Source organism: Apis florea, unplaced genomic scaffold (genome assembly GCF_048593485.1).
Source record: "Apis florea isolate Af1SG1 unplaced genomic scaffold, ASM4859348v1 contig_2293_pilon, whole genome shotgun sequence".
In the NCBI taxonomy this organism is placed as follows: Eukaryota; Metazoa; Arthropoda; class Insecta; order Hymenoptera; family Apidae; genus Apis; species Apis florea.
Window position 1 is genome coordinate 3,312,941 of NW_028256554.1, and position 18,289 is coordinate 3,331,229.

The following is an 18,289-nucleotide window of genomic DNA, read 5'->3' on the forward strand; positions in this document are numbered from 1 at the left end:
TAAATACAAAAATATTTGTCTTTTGATTTGAATCAATCAAAGAAATAACGTTAAATGAGATGAAATTATTTTATGTTACTTCTACAAAATTAATGTATCATATTTATATGTATATTACGAATTAGATAAAAATTATAATTCTACATATTTATACGTAAATACATAGATCAAATTTAAATCTTTCAGGTGAAAATATACAATTTTATCCAGAAAATACACACTTAATTGGTGTTGATCGAAATCTGAGATTAGCTGAATATTTAATAAAAAGTAATCGTTCGTGGCAATTTTCCCATATCATTATTGAATATCTAATAATCGGAGATGGTAGTTCTTTGAAAGAAGTACCTACTGGATATATAGACGTAGTTGTAACCACAAGATCGTTATGTTCAGTAACATCGTTGCAATCAACGCTTCGAGAAATCCACAGAGTATTGGCACCGGTAAGATAATTAACATCTATTACATCTATATTATATTAATATAAAATAGCTTATACTAATTTATATAGAGTATATTAGTAATACTAGCTAATATAGAATTATAAGAAAGTTAATATATTATACAAGAATAATATAAAATTATTAAACAATTTATAATTAATCTTGAATTTTGAATATATTAATATAATATAATATATATATTTATATATAACAGAATTATACACTTGGGTACAGTAATATAATAAAAATATTATTAGTTTAATTTTATCTTATTTAATCTACATATGTAAGAAGATAGTTTAAAGTAATCTTTGCAAACTTTTATATTTGAAATTACACACAAAGTATACTTATATAATTTAATTAATTTAATTTATAAATTAATTATAAATTGAAAATAATCTAATCTCTCCAGTGATTTGTTACAGGGTGGTCAATATTTATTCATAGAGCATATACCTGAGAATGAAGGAATTTTTATACGATGGTTACAAAAAATATTAACACAAACAAAAATATGGCCATTATTTTTTGGTGGTTGCCATTTAAATGTTGATCCTATTATACATATTAAAAATGCTGGCTTTGATCAGATTACATGGAATACATTTACTCTTGAAGGTTACGTATCTCAATTTTTTCATTTAATTCTTTCAAAACAACATATATTGGGTGTGGCAATTCGATAATTTTATTTAAGAAAAATAAAAAAAAAATCAAAAAATAATAAAAACATATATGTATGTAAAAAAAAATTATCCATAGATATCAATAAATTATTTATAAAACAAAAAATAAAATTTTTAAAATAAAAATTAAAAATAGATTTAATCAAATACGATTTTTTTTATTATGTACCATAAATAAAATATATATATATATATATGAATTATAAAAAAATATCATAATTAACAATATAAAAAATTACATTAAAAAATATTTGAATTAAATATTTAAAACTATTTATAATTAAGAAAATAAAGATTAAGATTAAAAAAAATAATAACGATAAACAGCAAAAATAATAAGCTACAAATAAAATTTTAAAAAAATTATGTATAATTACATATATAAATTCAGAAAAAATGCATAAAAAGAATTATAAATTTTATATTTCGATCAATATGATATATCTTAAAATATTTTATTACTTTTCCAATAAAATTTATGTAAATTTTCACTTATGTTTTTATATTATATTTATATTTAATGGTATTACTATTTTCATATTCTGTTTTTTTTTTTTTTTACGTTCTTTAAGATATTTTTATATTATTCCTTTCGTTAAATATATTACTTTATATCTCATCTTTTTTATTTCTAATTTGACACAAACAGTACTTTCTTTCTCTCTTTCTCTCTCTTTTAATTTAAACAATTTAAAGGTTTAATTTAAAATTTAAATTGATATAATATATATTTTCAAAATTTAGATATATATTGTACATATATATATATTATAACTTAAACTTATAAAAAAAAATTATAATAAAATATACTAATATTATGATAAAAAATTATTTTTTAATTAAATAAAAAAAGATATAAATTATTACATTTTAATATAAATCATGATAAAATATCGAAAAAAAAATCAGCATTAATCTATGTTATAAATATACAATCACTTTTTATATCCAAATTGAAGATTTTTTTAAAGTGAAATATAATATAATTTACGTGAAATTAGAAGAAATATAATCATTATTTTGTTGATTTAAAAAAATTAATGCGATGATAAATTGGGGACTTTGCAGCAAGAATTCCATTTTTAATAGCTTTTTAGTTATGACATGTTATGTACAAAAAAAATTCTACACCATTTGATGCATGCTTAATGTAAATTCGATAACAAAAATTTTTGTAAAATTTGAACCTGTACTTATTACTATTTTGTGTAATACAAATGTCAATTCAGATTTATTTCATATTTTTTGATATCTATAACAAAAACAATATAATATATTTTTTCATATTTAATTAATAAAGCAACAATAAGCTTTATAAGTCAATAAATTGTGTCCTTTATTATGTCCCTTATTATTTTAACAAAAAAACAATCATTTTTTTATATATTATACATTACAGCAATCAGATTTTCCTATTCGCCTATTATATTCGTCAAAAATAGAGATGAAAATTTATCAACTTTACTTATTATGTAAAAAAATTTATTTTTTAATCAGTAATTTTTTTATAATATTATGTGAAAATAATAAATTTATGAATATCTTTTTCTAATATACTTAAAATTAAATTATCTTTTTAAATGCAAAATTTTTAATCGTATTGTATTGATCATTGAGACAAATTATTGAGACATATCTTTTATCTAAAATATTTACAAATAAATTTTTATATATTATCTGTATTTTAATATCTTAATTTTAAAAAAAATCTTTTAAAAAGTGACTGATTTGGCATAGAATTACGTTTTTAGGTCTAAGAAAAAACTTAACATGCACCCCATATATGAAATTTATATTGCATATTAATTTACTTATATTATATCTCAACAATATTTGATTTTGTAAACAATTGCAATACAAGTTCATCATTTTATATTATGGAAGAAATTTTTTTGAAAATTTGACAAATAACAAAATACAATTATTTTTTAAAAAAATATAATGATAGTATGAATTACTTTTTAGTAATTTATTTTTTTGTCATCTAAGAATAAATTATTAAATGAACAATGTCATTCTGTCAAATATTCAGAATCCGAATCAGAACTAAATATCTTTGTCTTAAAAAGTAAATGGCTTATATGAGATTTTTTTTCAATTTGTGAAGTATTAACTTTAGATAATTTTTTTATTTGATCTTTAGTTACAGTTTGTGCTTTAATTGTGCTTTGATTACAGTCTTTTCCTACAGATAAATTGTTTTGTTGCAAAGACTTTTGCCTCTTGATTGAGGTAACATCTTTTTCCTGTTTTTTAGAACTAATATTTTTAGTCAGAAGTTCTGGTTCATTTAATGAAATATTTAAATTTGGATATTTTATTACATTTTTTCTTGTTTTTATTTTTTTATTCATATCATTTAAATTTTGATTTAACATTTTATAATGTTTTAATTTCAATTTTTGTGTATCTTTTAAACAATGTACAAAATCTTCTTCATCGGATACAACACGTGGTCTCTTCTTCTTATTACTTGTATATATGCTACTACTTTCAGAACTTATTTCTGATTTATTGGAAGATAAAGTTATATTGTTTATGTTCTGGTATACATTTTCATTTAAAAATATATTTTTATTTATATTTGAACTTTTCTTACAAGAATCATTTATATTACTAAGTTTTTTATTTTTTATATTACATTTATTTTTATCAGCAATACAATTTGATTGATTTTTATCACTTGTTGTTTCTATTTTATTTTTAATACTTTCTTCTGTTGTATTTATTTTCCTATCAAATACTTTATTATTTAATTTCTTTTCTTTTTTATTATATCTTCTTTTTGATTTTAAAATATAATTATTGAAAGTTTTTGAAAAATCAAATTGAGAACTGTTTTCTGACAATAAAGATGAAGAGCTAGACAAATCAAACGATGTATTACTACATTTATAAATTAAAACAGTACTTTGATCACTATTGGTATCTTCTGTTATTAAATTAATATTACTATAAGAATTAGTACCGGAATCATTACTGGAATAAGTATAGTTTAATGCATTGCGTTGAAAAAATTTATGAATATTTATTTTATCATTTTGTGATTGGATAGATTCTGATAATAAATCATTTTTACTTAATTCTTTATTACTTACTCTTTTAATACTTTTACATTTCTGAGTTTTAATTTCTGGTAATTGTTCTAAACAAACATATAAATTTGAATTTATTATTTCTGGTAATACATTTTTTGATTTTTTATATTTTTCAATATCAAGTTTTGATAAACGTGTTAAACAAACAGTTAAATTTTTTAATTTTATTGTTTCATTCAATTTTTTATGCTTTTGATTATTAATTGATAATTGAATTGAATTATTAATGTTTTCTATTGTCTTTCTCGAACCTCTATATTTTTCAATATCGTCTTTAGATAATCGCGTTAGATAAATTATTGGATTTAAATTTATTTTATCATTAGTTCTTTTATATTCTTCTGCATTTGTTTTTTCTTCATAATTGATTAATTCATTAAATTTGTTTTTTATATTTGTTAAGTCATTAATTGATGGAAGTCTATTTATACTTTGATCAATATTACATTTCATTGATTGTTGATTTATTTTTGAATTCTTTTGAATAGTATTGTTATTTATATAAACAGTCTTATTATTTTTTACTAATGTTTCTTTTAATTTTGATCTTTTTCTTTGTTTTTTATGGCTTAAAGTATTAAATTGTGTATTATTCATAAGATATTTATTATATATAGAAAATTGACTTTTCCTTTTTTTCCAAATTTTATATCTTTTTGATAATGTACATTCAAAATCTAATGCAGGATGTAAATTTTGTTTTGACTGAAATATTGTGTTTTTATTATTTGTTGTCGTGTTAATAAGATCAACTGGCGAATTTCTACCAGTGTATAATTTTTTTCGATGTCCTATTTTTGTAGTGTTATTTTGCAATTCAAAACTGTTTGTCAAATTATTTTGATCGATATGCAATATTTTCACATTTGATAAATTTTGTTCAATACAAGAATTTTTATTTGAATTATTATTAATTAATTCATCATGCGTATCAACTAAAAATGTATCATCATTATTAACATCTACATTTTTCTGTAATTGTGATATATTTTTTTCTATATCTATATTTTGCTGTTGTAATTCATGATTTAACATTTTATGAGTTTCATTCAATATGCAATATTGCTCGTCATTACCATTATTGTTTTTATGTTCATTATTCTTTTCATGCATGTTATTAGCAGTAATTTGTAATTTTTTAGTATTTTCTATATCTTGAAAAGTTTCTATTGTATTATGTTTTGCTCCTTCTATAATAGCCATAGTTTCTATTTTATTAGTTGTATTCATATTTGACAAAATATATGTAGCAGTATCAACTGAGCTACTAGAAGACTTATGTGAAGACTTATGTGATATACATAATTCAGTTGAATGAGATAATTCAATACCAGACTGTGTATCTTTATCTATATAAAGTTTTTTATAAGGTAAATAACTAGTATTTATCCAATATTGTATTACATTGAATGGTTTATATTCATTTCTATAAATTTGATCTATTAATATAGATTCATTCTCAACAGGTTTTAATGATGAAATATTCAATACAGTTTCATCAGATGACTGAAACAAATTATAAACAATTATAAATATATTTTTACTATATTAGGGATCAAAAAAGATTATATATATTAAGATATTATATATAAATAAATATATATATTAAAATAAAATAAAATAAATTAAAATAAAATTTATACTTGTTCTGAATATCTATAAAACAATTCATCCCAAAATTGTTGTCTATGTTTTAGGATATGGAAAGGAATTCCAAATTCTTTATGGTTAATACCTGTAATTCTGAAATATATATATATATATATACATATATATATTAAAAAAATTAGTTAAATATAGAAATAACTATAAACATGAAACATGCATATATAAAATAATAGAAATATATTATTTGTTAATCGTTTAATTGTTTAATATTATTATTATATATAATACATAAAATACTACTATATGAAAGATAATGTATATATATTAAACATACAAATATAATTGTATTAGATTAATTATATATTTCAAAACAAATCTGCTAACCTATATTAATATTTACCTTTCAACATTTTCGTTATAAGATATTGAAAGCGGTTCATCATTAAATTCATTTATTTCACTTGGCATAGTATATATAGATAATTTTAACAAAAATTATGAAAAATAATAAAAAAATATTGAATAACATGATAAACTAAGTACTATATTTAATGTATTCAACATTTGAATTATTTAGTTACAAGATATTTAAGGATAATATCTATTGTATTTGCTGTTATATAAATAACATATATATTAAGCTATCGATATATAAATCATTTGTATATATAAAATATAAATATTATCCTAATAAAAAAAAAATTAAAATAACAAAATCAATAATAAAAATCAAAAACAGAAAATATTTTAAATACTCAGCATTTGATTATTAAAGATTATTGAAAATTGACATATTTTATTAAAATTTTCTACATTACTTAACAAAAGTTCATTTTGTAAAAAATATTTTGTATATTTTGACTAATTTGTATCTTAATTATAAAAAAATATCTGTAATATTATTACATATTTTATTCTAGTTCCTTTTCTACTTAGTTATTTTAATTATTTTAAGTAAATAATGTAATTGATGTATTGATAAAAATAAATTGTATTTAACATTTTTTTTCATCTTTATTTAACAATATTGTATTTTATTTATTTTAAAATAATTATATTAAATTTATTTCAATCAATCAGATTTAATTTTTAAAATAAAAGTTGGTAGTAGAATATTATCTGTTTTGCGTTGAAAACTAGCCAAGAGATTCAAACGCATTGGAAAGTAGTGACCTTTCATGTCCTTAAAACCTCAGTTTCTGTTGAAGTGTGAACGTATAAGTTTGAGAATTTCAGTGCCTGCTCTATTCGTTGACTATCTTCTCATTAAATTTGATTTTTCAAGTATTTTGACAAGGTAATAGTTAAAATAAACTATATAACATGGTAAATAATATATAAAATCATGCTATTATTCTTTAACGATTATAATCTTAAGAGAATTTTGTAGTTCTGAAAATTTTTCACTATCGTAACTATAGAAATTTCAACATTTTTTTGTTTAAACGAAATTTCATTTGAATTTTAATTATATGTATACATTATAACATAAAATCTTCTTATTCATGAATATATAAGAAATGTAAGAAATATACATAAAACGAATATCGTTTTGACCTTGAAATAATATGCGTGCTTTAAATTGTTTTCTAAAAATTAAATAAGATTTAACAATGATTTATCTTTCCTATTTTCTTTAATACTTATTAATGTCGTTATATCTTGTTTTATATTTGTATTAAATATAATTTAAAATAACATTGAGAAATTTGAATATAATTATTTTTTTTAACCATATTTATTTATATTTATTATACACATAATTTTTATAAAAATTTATACATATTAATTTTTTTCATGAGTTTATATATATATATTTTTAATAAATATGAAATTTTGAATTTAATACAAGTATAAAATATTATATTTATACATAAAATAATTTTGGAATATATTTGAAATGATTTTATTTCACGATTATGGATTTTAATACATATTCATTAATTTTTTATAATTTATATTTAAGACATCATGAAATTCACTACTGTTTTTTTTTATGTATATCTATTATTTCTCAAATATTTATATATTGTGATTATAAAAGCAAAATTAAACTACATTTTTATTTTTTATAAATTGATATATGCTATATACATACATATGTATATATATATACATACACATATAAATATATACTATGCAAAAATATTTCATATTATTACAATATAAAAATTCATATATGAATTATACAATAAATTTTTGATTTTATATAATATTAATTCAAATTATTATTATTTTTATTTAATAAATTAATAAAAGTATAATAGATAGAATAATGCAAATAATAATTAATATATATATATATAAAATTAAAGTTTCATTTTCTTTAAAAAAACTGTACATGCATATTTCAAAATAAATTTATAATATTGTTCATTTTTAATTAATTAATTTTTCTATTTAAAAAAAAATGATATTAAGAAATGTAAAATAATCTAATGTTAACTTATTTTGTAAGTTTATTTTAGAAAAAATATAATAAAAAATATATCAATATAATGCTTCAAAAATAATTTTTTTAATGAAAAAAATTTGCTAATATAATAAAATTATATAATATTAATTTCTTGAACTGTTAACATAATACTTTGTTTTTATATACATGTATTACATACATATAATACATATATAATTACATATATAAAATAACATTAAACATGAAATATCATTAAAATTTTAGATTATAACTAATATTACATATTAATATATAATGCTATAACCTTTCGATAAAGATTATCATACGATATATTTTAAAATTCTTTCTATTCGAAAAAGAAAGAATAATGCATAAAATATATAATCTAATAAATCATAATATTATACGATGGTTTTACGTCATGATTGTATAATATATGATTGTATAATAGTTCGCATCGCCAGTCGTTTCAGTTGTTAAATTCGGAATTTGTTAAAGAAATGATATTACCTTTGTAATATCATATATCATATCACATAATAAAATTATTGTGTCAATGTACAATATGATTTATAATATCTATGTACAACATGTGATGATTTTATCATTTCGCTCATATTAATCCTGTTATTCTAAATTAAATCTAATTTTATTGATAAAAATTGATTAGATATAAGAATTACTTCAAAATTTATGTATTTAATAATTTTATATTTTATTAAAATACAAAAAAATGTTTATATTATATTAATTGTTATATATAATATAACATTAACAACATAACATATTATATATAACATTGTTATATATAATATAACAGTTAACTATTTTTTAATATTCTATAAAATTATTTTTAAAATTATATTCTTGTTGAATTATTTAATATTTAAAAAAATTACAAATTTCGTTAATGTTTTATCATTTATAGGAATTTATAAAAAATTTATTTAATGTATAATTAATCTTTGAACAATCCTGATTTATGGTTTTAATTATATTCAAATTATTACAACAATTATTCAAATTGAATTCTTGTTCATTTTAATTATAATTCATATAAAAACATATGAAGGCGATAGTTTTCATTTTGTTACTATCTTCATAATATTTTAAATATTTTAATTTTGAGGAAAATAAAATTTAATAAAATATTTAAATTTGAAAATGATAGATAACATATAATATCTCATAATTTAAAATTATTTCATTTAAATTCAATTAAAGTTTAAATATCAGACGATGGCGGTAATTAGTGCAGATTTATAATACATATATGTTTTGTAAATTTTTTACATGAATTTTGGATATATATACATTTTGTACATTTTTATACGCTGATTTTTCAGGTTATTAATGTTTTATTCTTACTTATATTACTTATTAATTTATTACTAATTTATTATTTGATTTAAAATTACAATATTGATAAAATATAAACAAATTATATTATTTCATTAATGTATTATTTATTTTATTATTTACATTAATTTATTATTTAATTATAAATTAATTTTTATTTAATATTTAAAATATTGATAAAATATAAGCAAATTATATAATAATTTATAATATATTGTACATTCGATTATATTTCTATATTTAATTCCTATTATTATATTGTATTTATATTTATATTTATATTCATCATATGATTTATAAATATTGTATTTTGAATAGTTTATATAAAGATTAATATCAAATATTGTACTAAAATTTTATAAAAATTTTTTATAATATTCCATCTTCATAAATATGTTTTATTATTTTTGTATTAACAAAATTCGATAAAATAAAAAAATCTTTTTATATATAAGATATATTTGTGTATAATATCTAATGTGTAATTTCTTTAAACAAATTAATTAGAATGCCAGCATTTGAAATTTGTGCACGCCACTGCCATCGTCTACTACGTCCATTGAACATTTTCAATATTATCATGAATTTTCGATCGTCGCGACATTCTTATCACTTGCCCGATAAACAATTTACATCTTTTATATCGAAGAATGCAGTCAATCATAGTTGCGGTATCATTAATGCCGTACTACAATTAATTCCAGTCTCTTTATTTGTGCAGCCTGCCAAAATGGTATGGGTTACCGTCTATGATAAGGTATTCATCTTAAAAGACAAGTTTTTCTTTCAATAGTTTTATTGTGTGTTGCTGTAATTTTTTTTTTCTTAATTTTTCATTTTTTATTGCACGTGCATCATTGTTTGATTACATTAGATCGTTGTACAAAATAAAGCCAGATAAATAATATTATGAAAAAAACTTATATATTTCTGGTGCAAGAATTATAATATAAAATAAAGCATGTAAAAAATGTAGTAGTAGACAAGCATGTTATATTCAAATTTCAAGTTGAAAGTTCCAATATTTCATTTATCTTTTAAATGTGAAAAGTATTTAAAAAATTATTTTATTAATGATTCGTTTTGTAAATATTAATTTGTAGATATGATTCGTAAATACTGATAATATAAATTACAGTTATTATTATTATTATTTAATTATGTTATTTATATTACTGTCGATTGATTAATGTATTCTTACTAATATTGTTTTGCATTTGTTTATGAAATTATATTATTAAAGTAACAAATAACCCGAAATAGCACAACATGAATCATTATTTATCAAAATGGATGTATAATAATTGTATAATCATAGACAAATTCTTCTTAATATCTTTAATAGATTTGAAAAAATAAAAAAAATATTAACAAATCTAAATTTGCAAAATTTAATAATTGCTATTAAATTTTCTAATTTACAATATTAAGAAAATCAATTATTACTTTACAATATAATTAATTATATATTATTTCTTTTTAAACTTTGTATCATTATATCAAAATTATAATAATTCGGATTATTAAATATGCCAAATTATCGATTCATATTTATATAATGTGATATAAGAAGAATTTGAAAAAACGATTACGTTTAACGCTTGAACTATTGATCTCTTTTTTTATAATCCTCTAAGTTACATTCTTCTGGAATAAGTATGTATTTGTAAATTTATATTTTCAAAAGTAAGTAATTTTTATGTTCGGTCCTGAAAAACTATATTTTAATTTTTTTTATATTAAGTTTATTATTTGATATAGATTATAGATTATTAGAAATTTTTCTGCTATACAATTTTTTTTTTTATTTTCTTAAAACAAATAATCAGTCATTACCATCAGTCATTATTTTGTGATATATCTAAAATTAAAAATTTTAAAGATGCATATAAATTTATTTCATTTTTTACTCTCATATTAATGCATATCTAAATAGAACACAGATCAATAGTATATAATAATATATAATAAAGAATATATATATATGTATATAATATAGAATAATAATATAGAATTAGTCTATCCAATCTAAAATATTTTTGTTATTTGTTTCATTATTCTAATTTTGTTATTTGTTTCATTATTCTAATTTTGTTATTTGTTTCATTATTCAGCTTTTTGTATTAATAAAAATATCAAAAAATATTTTTCGATATTAAACAATAATTTTTTTTTTCACAATTTCATATATTTTTTCAAAATTTTCTACTAAAAATAAATTTACCTATACAGAATATCACTTGAACATTCAATTTTAATTAATTGTTATATGTTAGCTTATTGTATGTAAAGTGTTGTATGTAAACTGTATGTAAATGAGTCATCTTGTATATTAAATTTTGTTTGCCATTTAAGAAATAATATTGCGCTTTTTAAATTATTTTGCATATGATTTTTATTTAAATATTACATAAAATGATATTTTTTGAAGCATCGAATGTGTTTCATTTGTTTTTAACAATTGTGAAATAATTTCTATGTATAAAATGCAATTTCATCATACATTTTATTTCTAGATGGTTTCCGGAAAAATAGTCTCTCAAGCATTATATGCTCAAACCCAATTAGATCATGTATGTGCCCTGGATATCGATGCTCCTGTAGGGGCTGTCCGTCTTTCAGGAATTATTTGTACAATTGGACCAGCTTCGAGATCTATTGATATGCTCGAAAAAATGATCGATACGGGTATGAACATTGCTAGATTAAATTTCTCGCATGGAACTCACGAATATCATGCTGAAACTATTGCTAATGTGCGACAAGCACAGAAAAACGCTTCTGCAAAGGCTGGTCTAAGCATTCCTATAGGAATTGCTCTTGATACTAAAGGTCCTGAAATTCGTACAGGACTTTTGGAAGGTGTATGTAATTTATTCTATTTCTAATTTTTATATATATATGTATATATATATATTTTTAAATTTATTGAGAAGTTTTTAAAGATTTTTTTATTCATCCTATAAATATATTATATAATTAATATGTAATATTTATTGTTTTGTATTTTTTTTAGGGTGGAGCTGCTGAAGTTGAATTAAAAAAAGATCAACTTTTTAAATTGTCTACTGATAAAGCATATGCAGAAAAAGGCACTGCAAATATTGTTTATGTAGATTATGAGAACATTACTAAAGTGTTGAAGCCTAATAGTCGCGTTTTTATCGATGATGGTTTAATTTGTCTTAAAGTTACCGCGATCCGTATGTATAGCCTTTATATTCTTTTCATTTAAAAATAAAAAAATATATTCATTAAATTTTATTGCGTTATTAAAGTTTTAATTGATTAAATATTAATTAAATATTATTTATAAAAAACTGTACTTAACAATTAATCTTTTCCATGTTTTGTATATTTTAGATCCTGAACTAGTTGTAACCATTGTTGAAAATGGTGGAATGTTGGGTTCTCGTAAAGGTGTTAATCTACCAGGTACTCCTGTAGATTTACCTGCTGTTTCTGAAAAAGATAAATCTGATTTAATATTCGGTGTTGAACATGAAGTTGATATGATTTTTGCCTCGTTTATACGAGATGCTCACGCTTTGACAGAAATTCGAACAATTCTTGGTGAAAAAGGAAAAAATATTAAAGTAATATCTAAAATTGAAAATCATCAAGGCGTCGTAAATATTGATGAAATTATTGATGTTTCTGATGGTATTATGGTAGCACGTGGTGATCTTGGTATTGAAATACCACCAGAGAAAGTATTCTTAGCTCAAAAATCTGCTATTAGTAAATGTAATAAAGTTGGAAAACCAATAATTTGTGCTACGCAAATGCTTGAATCTATGGTGAAAAAACCACGTGCAACTAGAGCTGAATCATCGGACGTAGCTAATGCTATTCTTGATGGTGCAGATTGTGTTATGTTATCAGGTATATAAATTACTTAATTACTATATTATTAATTAATAGTAAAAAATATATAAACAACAATGCGATGTGAATGAAAAATATGAATTTTTTTATATATTAATGTTTATATGTGAATATAATAATTATTATTTACTTTAACGTATTAAGGAGAAACTGCCAAAGGAGATTATCCATTGGAATGTGTACTCACAATGGCTAATATTTGTAAAGAAGCAGAGTCTGCAATCTGGCAAACACAATTATTTCATGAGCTTTCAATGAAAGCAATACCTCCAATTGATGCTACACATGCCGTTGCAATTGCTGTTGTAGAAGCATCTGTGAAATGTTTAGCTAGTGCTATTATAGTAATTACAACTACTGGTCATTCCGCGTTTTTAATTTCTAAATACAGACCACGTTGCCCAATTATTACAGTTACTAGACACTCACAGACTGCACGACAATCACATCTTTATCGTGGGATTTTGCCACTTCACTTTGAAGGTAGTAAAAATTATATTATAATTAAAATTACATTAAAATTACATTATATGTAACAAAAATTATAAATATATAAAATTAAATTAAAATTTAAATATTTAGATATTTAAATTAAATAGATATAGTTAAATATATTTTTTATTTCAAATAAATGTTTAATAAATAGTATGTATATTGTGCATATATTAATGTATAATAATTTAATATATAAAGAAATTATAATTTACTTGTTTTTTATATATAGAACCACGATTAGCTGATTGGGTAAAAGATGTTGATGTACGCGTTCAGTTTGGTATGAAATTTGGCAAAAATCAAGGTTTCATTAAACCTGGAGATGCAGTTATAGTAGTCACTGGATGGAGAAAAGGCGCCGGATTTACGAACTCCCTTCGTATTGTGTATGTAGATATTGAAATTCCTGAAGAACAAACTGATCCTTCTATACGAGCTAGCGATACAGATAGTTATGAATATATGAGTATATAATATGTAATATATTATAACTTCTGCATGTTATTGTTGCTGCATTAACATTATTTGTTGACTTGCTATCTTTTGCTTTATAAAATTTATTGTGTTAAATAATATAAAATTTAGTGAAATAGTAGGATATAATTTATGTTTAATTACAATTAACTTTTATATATTTGATTTTGTTAATAAGTTTTTGTGTTGTCTGTGCTTTTTTTGTTATTGCACATTTATTTTTTATAAAAATAAAATTCTTCTTACAAAATATGGTCATTTATTTTTAATTAGTGTAAAAATATTTTATTTTCTTAATAAAATAGAAAAATTTTTGAATTTTTAATAAATTATAAAAATTGAGATATATTTGGCAAAAAAATTAAATTATTAAATTTTTGCTAAAAATTTATTAATATTTAAATTTATATTTTGAAAAAAAATTATGCAATAATTAATAATTTGATTTAAGTAATGTTATTTTATTAGATTGAAAATTTAAAATGCTAAATTATTTTCCAAACAATTAAATTCTCAATAATCCAACTAGCAAAAAATTTTTTAGCAAGAAATTTTATAGAATTATTTGATCATATAAAAATATTTTCAGAGAAAACATTCAGTTCTTTTCTTCTTCCCATTTTTGAATGTAAATATAAAAATATAATCCTTTAAATTTGTTGTGTGTATAATGTAAGTATAATTATTGTAAAGTGTTGGCAATACTAATAATATACATATATTTTTAAATATTTTTTTTTTGTTTTGTTTTTTTAAATGTAATAAAAAAATAATTTCGTAATATGTATTTTTTTTTTAGGACGGTCGAATAAATATACACTGGATTATAAAGGATTCAAAATATTTGATAAATTTAGATTTTGGAAATTCAGTATATAATTAATATTGTATAACAATGTATGATATACATAGTAAAATCATTGAAAGCGTAACAATTTAAAAATATATCAGTAGCTACAGTATTATTGTCATTATAATAACAAATACCTCAATAAATACAGCATACCAAAATATACATATGTATATACATACATATGTATAAATGTATATTCATACATATATATAAATGTATATTGTTGTATATACATATACATGTATATATACACATATATACAATATCATTGTTAAATGATAAAATAAAATAATTATTTAAAATAGTAAATTATTGAAACATTTTAATTATTTGCTATCTCCCCTAATTTAATTTCTATATAGAAATATAGATGAAAAAATTTATTTTACTTTAACGTTTTTTTATTAATTTTTTTAATTTATTAAAAAATAAAATTGTATTATTATTATATTAATATGATAAAAAATAAGATATATATTTTAAATGTTAATATATTACATTTTTTTTAATACTTACTGATATTATTTTGGAAAATATTCAATCTTGAATTATAAAAATCGAAAAATTATTAATTTAGAAGAATTAATTATGCATTAATATTATTAATATTATATATAACTAAATATATTATACCATTTTATTTAATACTAATTATGAAATTTGACATATCTGTTATATTTATTTTTTGTAAATTCAATTCTTTGAGTTATTATTTTCAAAAAGTATAGAAAAAAATACAAAAATATATAAATTCTTTAAACCTTTATGTATATAATGTATATAATATTAAAATTTATGTATATAAAAAATACATGAAAATATATAAATATCAAAAAAATTAATTTTGATCTCGCATTTGAATCCCAAAGTTTCAATTTATTTATATAACAATGTAATATTCGAAATCAATCATGGAAAGCAATCATAAAATGGGGATATGGATAAATGAGCCATTATTTATAATCATTAATCATTTTTGAATAGTGAATATTCTTAAGAAAATATCTTTGATATTCAAGATGGCATTGAGTGTCAATTTTTATTCTTTTACTATTTGATTTTCTTATCTATATATTATTAGTTTCATTTATAATATTCAGAAGATGGCGTTGATACTCGAATTTTTACCCTATCTTTGTCTTTCTACAATTTACTTCCTTTATCTATACCTGTTCTTGCCGCGTGATCAGAACGAAGTATAAATTAGTCAATGAAATATCTAAATTTTAATGAACTTCGGATTTCATGTTATAATCAAAATATTATAAAAATTTTGAAAGTAATTTTTGTAATAAAAAATTTATTCATTTAAATTATAAATGAAAAAAATTGTTTTAAGTTCCATATATTTGACATTTTTGAGTAGTCCATGTCTTTCCCATGAGGTGTTTAGTGGTGAAAAACCAGAACATTGAATATCTTGATCTTTCTTATTGTTTAAATTTATTATATATTTACTGAATAAGCACTTTTTAATAAATCAACATGCCGAAAAATAAAGGTTTGTAATTAACTATATTTTTTTATATTTTCCTTGTGTTTGCAAATTTTATAGATTTATGTATAGGCAATCGTAAAATTTCTCTGCAATGTGGTTAGTTTGTTTTAACCTATTAGTGTCAAATTTTTCTTTGATATTGTTAAATATATCATGATAGAAATTAAATTTTTTTTTATTTACAAAAAAAAAGTGGAATATTAATCTTTAAATTTATTTTTTTTTAGGAAAAGGAGGTAAAAATAGAAGAAGGGGAAAAAACGAAAATGAAACTGAAAAAAGAGAATTAGTTTTTAAGGAAGATGGACAAGGTAAAATTTTAGTAGTATATTTATCATAGTGTTTAATATTTTGACATCTAAATTTTTTAATTTTTGTTATTTATTAAATATAATTTATTAATTATTCATGATTAATATTAAATAAAAAAAATAGCACTTTAAACAGATAAAATAATATTTCATGAATTTAGAAAAAATCTAATACGTATTATATAAACATATCTTTTATTTTACATAGAATATGCACAAGTTACAAAAATGCTTGGTAATGGAAGGTTAGAAGCAATGTGCTTTGATGGTGTAAAAAGATTGTGTCACATTCGTGGAAAATTACGGAAAAAAGTATGGATTAATCAAGGAGATATAATATTAATTGGTTTGCGAGATTATCAGGATGCAAAAGCAGATGTCATATTAAAATATACATCAGATGAAGCTCGTAATTTGAAAACATATGGTGAATTCCCAGAAACTGGTAAGCAATCATGTTTTAATTATTGAAATGAAATAAAAATATATTCAAACTGTCAAATATTTATAATTTTTATATTTTCAGTTCGCATTAATGATACTGTCACCTTTGTGGAAGATGGTTTTGATGAAGATATTGAATTTGGTGATGAAATTAGCGATGATGATGAAGATGATGTTGACAATGTGAGTATTTAAGATTTAAATATTTTTAATAAAATTTATAAAATATTATTATTTAAAAATAAGAAATTTAATATGTTCTTATTTTTTTGTATTCTATAATTATAAAACTATTTGTAAATAAAATAATGTTTTTAACTTTATAGATCTGATGATCTTCAGTATAAATATACTTTAAAGATATGGTACAAGAGTGCATGAAGACATCTATTTGTTTTACAAGATACTATCATTTGTTGTGTAATTAAGATATTGAAATTTTTTGAAATAAGTAGTCAATTTTCTGTATCTATAAATAAATTTTCACTTGTCTGTGTAATATTGTGTTACAATTTAAAATTAGATCCTGAATTTTTAGGATCTGTAATTGTCATTAGATTTATGGTATTCACTATGAAAAGCCTGTCTTTTAATTTTATATGACTTCGAAATTTCATTTTGAATAGATATTTGATTATAATTGTTTTTCTTTAAATTAATTTAAATTTAAAGATCTGTATTAAAATTCAATATTAGAATAATTATATTAT

The 18,289-nt window shown here is 19.8% G+C and overlaps 3 protein-coding genes across 13 annotated transcripts; 2 read left to right on the top strand and 1 right to left on the bottom strand.

Annotated features, from left to right (window-relative positions):
- Positions 1–773: 773 nt before the first annotated feature.
- LOC105735736 (uncharacterized) lies at positions 774–6,779 on the bottom strand. The gene is made up of 4 exons (XM_031917169.2): positions 6,242–6,779; positions 5,877–5,976; positions 3,217–5,739; positions 774–1,004 (listed from the first exon to the last, which is right to left on the bottom strand). The coding sequence occupies exons 1-4, from the start codon at positions 6,307–6,309 to the stop codon at positions 924–926; spliced, it is 2,772 nt and encodes a 923-aa protein (XP_031773029.2). The 5' UTR covers positions 6,310–6,779; the 3' UTR covers positions 774–923.
- Positions 6,780–6,967: 188 nt separating this feature from the next.
- LOC100868841 (pyruvate kinase) lies at positions 6,968–15,635 on the top strand. Of its 10 annotated transcripts, none has more exons than XM_012487787.3 (8): positions 6,974–7,138; positions 10,338–10,373; positions 12,133–12,480; positions 12,633–12,819; positions 12,980–13,501; positions 13,649–13,987; positions 14,229–14,385; positions 15,273–15,635. In XM_012487787.3, exons 2-8 carry the CDS (start codon positions 10,347–10,349, stop codon positions 15,283–15,285), a joined length of 1,593 nt encoding a protein of 530 aa, XP_012343241.1. In that variant the 5' UTR covers positions 6,974–7,138; positions 10,338–10,346; the 3' UTR covers positions 15,286–15,635. The 10 variants fall into 10 exon arrangements, with proteins under 10 accessions (XP_086759748.1, XP_012343243.1, XP_012343241.1 ...); XM_086903620.1 differs by having other exon boundaries at positions 6,993–7,138; positions 14,229–14,465; XM_012487788.3 differs by having other exon boundaries at positions 7,000–7,138; positions 10,321–10,373.
- Positions 15,636–16,308: 673 nt separating this feature from the next.
- eIF1A (eukaryotic translation initiation factor 1A) lies at positions 16,309–18,078 on the top strand. Of its 2 annotated transcripts, XM_003694549.4 has the most exons (5): positions 16,309–16,827; positions 17,052–17,135; positions 17,344–17,580; positions 17,662–17,762; positions 17,906–18,078. In XM_003694549.4, exons 1-5 carry the CDS (start codon positions 16,812–16,814, stop codon positions 17,909–17,911), a joined length of 444 nt encoding a protein of 147 aa, XP_003694597.1. In that variant the 5' UTR covers positions 16,309–16,811; the 3' UTR covers positions 17,912–18,078. The 2 variants fall into 2 exon arrangements, with proteins under 2 accessions (XP_003694597.1, XP_086759756.1); XM_086903630.1 differs by lacking the exon at positions 17,906–18,078 and having other exon boundaries at positions 16,464–16,827; positions 17,662–17,774.
- Positions 18,079–18,289: the final 211 nt, after the last annotated feature.